Source organism: Suncus etruscus, chromosome 11 (assembly GCF_024139225.1).
Source record: "Suncus etruscus isolate mSunEtr1 chromosome 11, mSunEtr1.pri.cur, whole genome shotgun sequence".
NCBI classification, from domain to species: domain Eukaryota; kingdom Metazoa; phylum Chordata; class Mammalia; order Eulipotyphla; family Soricidae; genus Suncus; species Suncus etruscus.
This window is the reverse complement of record NC_064858.1, coordinates 11,901,539-11,907,538: the sequence shown is the minus strand read 5'-3', so window position 1 is coordinate 11,907,538 and position 6,000 is coordinate 11,901,539. Positions and strand designations below refer to the sequence as shown.

The 6,000-nt window shown below is 34.3% G+C and overlaps 1 protein-coding gene across 1 annotated transcript in view; it reads right to left on the bottom strand.

Annotated features, from left to right (window-relative positions):
• Positions 1-3,784: 3,784 nt before the first annotated feature.
• Positions 3,785-6,000, bottom strand: part of LRRK2 (leucine rich repeat kinase 2) — a 124,034-nt gene continuing 121,818 nt past the window's right edge. The window contains exons 50-51 of the mRNA XM_049783874.1: positions 4,993-5,042; positions 3,785-4,040 (exon numbers count right to left, since the gene is read on the bottom strand). Of these exons, the coding sequence (XP_049639831.1) occupies positions 3,919-4,040; positions 4,993-5,042 (172 nt within the window). The 3' untranslated portion in view covers positions 3,785-3,918. The remainder of the gene's footprint in view (positions 4,041-4,992; positions 5,043-6,000) is intronic.

Here is a 6,000-nt window from a genome sequence, read left to right as displayed (position 1 = left end):
TGCCTTCACCTGGGGCTTTCTATCCAGATCAAAAAGTTCAGTGATAAGGGGCCGGGCGGTGGCGCTGGAGGTAAGGTGCCTGCCTTGCCTGCGCTAACCTAGGACGGACCGCGGTTCGATCCCCCGGCGTCCCATATGGTCCCCCAAGAAGCCAGGAGCAACTTCTGAGCACATAGCCAGGAGTAACCCCTGAGCGTCACAGGGTGTGGCCCAAAAACCAAAAAAAAAAAAAAAAAAAAGTTCAGTGATACAATATTGTTAAGGAGAAGAGCTGGAACTTTCAAGTCTTTACCACAGCTTTTTATCTCTGCTAAAGCTTCTCTTTCCTGGGCTGTGCTGATACCAGTTAGTTCTATCAGGCCTCAATTGCTATATACACAAAGTGGGTCTAGACATAATGCTTTTAGTTGCGTTCAGGCTAGTGACAGAGCAACTTCTTCAAATTCATTCTTGGTCTTATTACTCCCCCCAAAACTCATTCCAAGTGTCCCCAAACAACTACCCGCCTACTTAAATATCAGTTTTCCAAATTATATGTTAACTACTACTGTGAAAGAGTATATAAAGGGGCCGGAGAGATAGCACCATGGAAGGGTGTTTGCCTTGCACACAGCTGATTCAGGATAGATCTGGGTTTGATTCCCAACATCCCATATGGTTCCCCGAGCCAGGAGCGATTTCTGAGCGCAGAGCCAGGAGTAACTCCTGAGTGCTGCTGGGTGTAGCCATAAAAACAACAAATGATTATATAAAGATGTAAAACCCAGGAGTTTCTATTTTTACTCTCCTGTATCCAATATCCAATATTAATTGAGGAAACGACAATCTTTTTGCTCCTTCTGCTACATTTGATCAATACATTTTTTACTGTTTTAAAAAAAAAAAGTTGAGGGGCTGGAGAGGTGGCGCTAGAGGTAAGGCGTCTGCCTTTCAAGCACTAGCCAAGGAAGGACCGCGGTTCGATCCTCCGGCGTCCCATATGATCCCCCCAAGCCAGGAGCAATTTCTGATCACTTAGCCAGGAGTAACCCCTGAGCATCAAACGAGTGTGGCCCAGAAAACCAAAAAAGTAAATAAATAAAATTTAAAAAGTTGAATAGAGTTAAAGGTGTTTGCCTTGGCACATGGCCAAATCGGGTTATATCCCATCCACTCCATATAGTCCTCCCAAACACCTCCCTGTGTGATCCTTGAACTCAGAAGCAGAGGTAACTTCAAGTGCCATTGGGTGTTACCCAAACCCCCCCCCAAAATAAAAAATTGAATTTTAATTAAAATAATCTGTATATAGACAACAGTAATTACTACAGAATTCAAAATTATTTTAATTAAAATATTTTCCCAAATAATATTTTGTGAAGAAAAATCTTTGTTTCAATAATGATTAAGCAGTTAATGTTAGGGTTCTAAGTTACTTAAGTAAATTTCATGAGGATCTGAAGATAAAATTATGACTGTCAAGTTTTTATCCTGGGATATGACAACTGTACTCTATACAATTATACCAACAACACATTTTTTTTTACTATCTTTATTTAAGCACCATGATTACAAACATGTTTGTAGTTGGGTTTCAATCATAAAAAGAACACCCCCTTCACCAGTGCAACATTGCAACATTCCCACCACCCATGCCTCCCAAACCAACAAAATTCTTAAGAGAAAGTTTCAGTTAACAATTCCGCTTAGAAATTCCACAGAAATTAATAAAATTTATATTTAATGAATTGCAGAACTGTATGTGAAAAATTAAACATTGGCACAAAAAAACTGAAATTCACAAGTATGCTTTAAAAATGTTTATTATTCCATTTAAATACAATGTTCATTTACATATTTATCCACAATTGCTTTGGTTTAAAATATTTACAAAATACAAAATTACAAAATTACAATGATAAATATCACAGGAAAAATGTTTCACTATTTGACATTTTTGTGTTTGTATTCTTTTTATGTTTTTGGTTTTCTTTCATTCTTTTTTTTTTATTTTTACAAAACATACTAAAACTCAGGTCTCTTTGAGAAGTAGAGAATCTTCCAAAGTTAAGAATTTGATGCTCTTAATATAAAGAAATTTAAAGTCTGTATATAGTAAAATGCCAGTCTATCCTGAGAATGTTGAATAAACCAAAGTATTTACCAAATATGTTGCTCTTTAGAAATAGAAATAACACTTCAATCATTATCCAGATACCTGATTATTCCTACGGTAGGAAGATATTTTAGAAATTTAGGCATAACTCAGAAAACTATATTTAGGTATAATATAATTTAGGTATAATTCAAAAAGTGCTTTATATACTAGAGCTAGTGTATCTGTTCCATACTTGACCCCATGTACTAGGTGAAAGTTGTAGAAATCTATAAGATAGATTTTGGGGGTGGGGTGTGGAACGATAAGAGTAAGGCTTTTGCCTTGTATGCAGCCAACCTTGGTTTAATCCCCAGCATCCTATATGGACCCTGAACATGCCAGGAGTAACCACTGAGCACCACTGAGTGTGGACCAAAAACAAACAAACAAAAAAAGATTTTGTGCATGACTAATGTAGAAATTTAAGAATAAGAATTTTAAGGAGGGAAGGTAAATAGCATTGTAGCATTGAAATGAAACCAAATGGGGAAAGGACTGACAGGGCGCTGACCTTCCACTAAAAGTTCAAATAAAATAGAAAATTATCATTTGCAAAATTGAACGTTGTATTCAAGAGCAGCATTAAAAATTTCAAAGGGAAAGTTACAAGGCAGCTAGAAAGTGGGGACTGACTGATGAATCTGAGGCTTGATAAAAGCTTGTTTTCTATCAACATTTTTCACAGACTTTTCTTTTAGAGGGTATAAACGTGTGATATATATATAATTTGCCCTTGCAATGGATACTCATGTCCAAAGGAGGACATTTTTAATACAAGTTCATTGATAAGCATAGATGAGAACTAAAGAAGTCTATAAATAATAGATGCCATGAGAAACTGTCCTAATATATTTATTTTACTTTGAAGGATATCTAGAAAGTAACTTTATTATTCATTTATTTCATTTATTTTAGACAAAACTTAAAGTAAAATATAGTTTACTTTAATGTAGTTAACTAACTTTTATGAATTTTTATAAAAATTTAGCATAAGCATGTGGGAACAGGGATGGAGGGAGGACAATACTGGTTGTGGGAATGCCCCTCATTCATTGTCACTATGTGCCTTAAATATTACTGTGAAAGATTTGTCATTCACTTTTACCACAATAAAAAATTTTTTTTATAAAAGAGATGCCTTTAGAGTCAATGTCATTGCTTGTTTTACCTACGTGTTCTAGGAACCTTATGGTTCCGGGTCTGATATCAAAGACTTAAATCTATTTAGATTTGATCTTTGTATTAGAGGTCTGAGTTCGTTGTTTTTTTTTTTTGTTTTTGTTTTTGTTTTTGTTTTTTTTGCATGTGGCTGACCAGTTGTCTTAATACCACTTGTTGAAGAGGATTTCCTTGCTCCATTTTTCATTTCTTGCCCCTTTATCAAAGATTAATTGGTTGTATGTCTGGGGAACATTCTCTGAATGCTCAAGTCTATTACATTGATCTGAGGCTCTATCTTTATTCCAATTACTATTGTTTTGTAATACAAACTAAATTTGGAAAAAATTAGCATAAGCACTTCTGTATTATGTAATTTTAAGATACTTAATCCACAATATTATGATACATAATACTATATTTTAAAAATAGAATTGTCCTTTCAAAACATACTCTCACTGGTAACATTTGTACATTCATATTTAAAATATATAAACATTCCTTTATATACAAACCAGATATTTCAAAGACTAGAAGTACCCTTTTTATACAAACATTTTAAAGAAAATATTCACAAGAAGAGATCATTTTCCCATCCAAAGTCAAGGACCTCCTATTTCCTTCTATTCAACAGATATTCCTTTCATTTTTTCAGCTAATTCTTTTCTCACCTCAATATGTTTCTCTAAATTTTGCACTTCATGCGGAAGATTGATGTCCCAAACAGACAAACAAGATTGTAATTCTAGAAGAAAAAGAATAAATCTATATCAAAGAACTGTCATAATGAATTATAATTTTAATTTAATTTATATCTTTTTTGCCCTTAAGATATATAAATACTATATATGTTTTAAATTATTGTTATTTAAAATAAATTACATTTGAGAATGTTTAAAATACATTAAAGAAGCCTGGAGTGATAGTACAGCAGGTAGAGTTTTTGCCTTGAAGCTAACCCAAATTTGACCCTTGTCATCCCATATGGTCCCCCTTGAGCCCTATCAGGAATAATTTCTAAGTAGTACTGAACTAGGAACAACCCCTGAGTATCATCAGGTGTGACCCAAAAAGCAAAAAGATAAATACATTATAGAATCTAAGTACTAAATTTTTAAAAGATATGTGAGAGTCAGAGAGTCCAGCAGCAGCAGGGTGTTTGCCTCGCATTCAGCCAACGTGGTTCAATCCCTGGCACCTCATGTGGTCCCCTGAACACTGCCATGAGTGATCCCTGAGCACAGAGCCAGAAGTATGCCCTTTGCATAGCCAGGTGTGGTCTCAAAACAAAAACAAGGAAAGAAAAGGGATGTAGATTGTTTTTAATAAAGTAAAATTTCATCATTGTGAAAGAAATAAGCTTTTTCAAACAACAAAGATTTCACTTGGATACAGGAAATTTGTGAGGAATAAAAAGGTACATTCAGTTAAGACTTGGGATAGCTTTCACTTTTATAGTGCTTGGCATTATTCTTTATCTAAAAATTATACTAACAATCCAAATCACCAAAATTGACTTTGGCCATTTATGTCCAAATTGGTTTCACTGTAAGTATATTTGAATCTGCTTCCAGTGCTTCCAGTCTTTTACGTTATTTGCTATAAACAGGAAACAAGTTACAACTGCTGGCATCAATGAACTATGTTTGGAATGTCAGATGTTATTAAAATTTTTCTTTATGGTGGGCGGTACATACCTTTGGTACTTGTCCGGGTATATCCCAAAACCAGCATGACATTTTTAAGGCTTCCTTTACCCAAAAATAAAAGGAGTTTTCTGTTAAAGCAATATCATAAATTGAACTAAAAATAAGTATATCATCATTAATATTTTAATATCAGTGTTTGGAACTTTATATACTATGACACTTTTTAGAAGACATTTCAACTGTAATGAATAAAAAGCCATTCAAAAAGACCAGCAATTTTTTTAAGTTTGAAACTTGTGCTTTACTGCCTGCTCTAATTCTTTTTTTTTTTTTATAAATAATATTTATTGAGACCAATGTGAATTACAAGTCTTTTACAGTTATATTTAGGTACAGATATGAGGAAATGACTTTACCCTTCTATAACATGGCTTTATTACTACAGACTACTCCTGTACCCAACCTTGTGATACTCCATGAGGAAACATGTAAACCAGTGTTGGATACTACTCTATGGAATAGGTCATATATGAGGCGTTTGAGTAAGAGTGTGGAGTTGTCACAGAACCATTATTTCTCATCAAGTCATTCACTGGTTTATCTAAAATATATTTCTCTTAAGTCTACATATTAGATTATGATCTGGGAACAAAGGGAGACTATATCACTCATTCAGACCCTATCCACCTGGTCCTTAGTGAGGGAAAGTAACATGTCCACAAATCCTGACAGAAATCAACACAATAAAGAGGAAGATTAGGGCTAGAAGAGACAAAAATCATTAGTGTTGACTCCTCTGAGGTTCTGATACAGGAGCTGTTTCAAATAGAGGAAAAGATAAAGTCAAGAAGGTTAACTAAGTTAACTAAATAAACCAACAGTCACTAGACTAATGAAACAGTACATCCTAAGCCTGAGACAGGATGAAGCATGGTATTTAGGATGACTTGGCAGTCTTCTAACCAGAAAGCTAAGAATATGGTATGTGTACATGGACCTTCATTTTTAAAGTCAAACAGACTGAAATCCCAGTATGATTCCAGTAATGAACTGTTT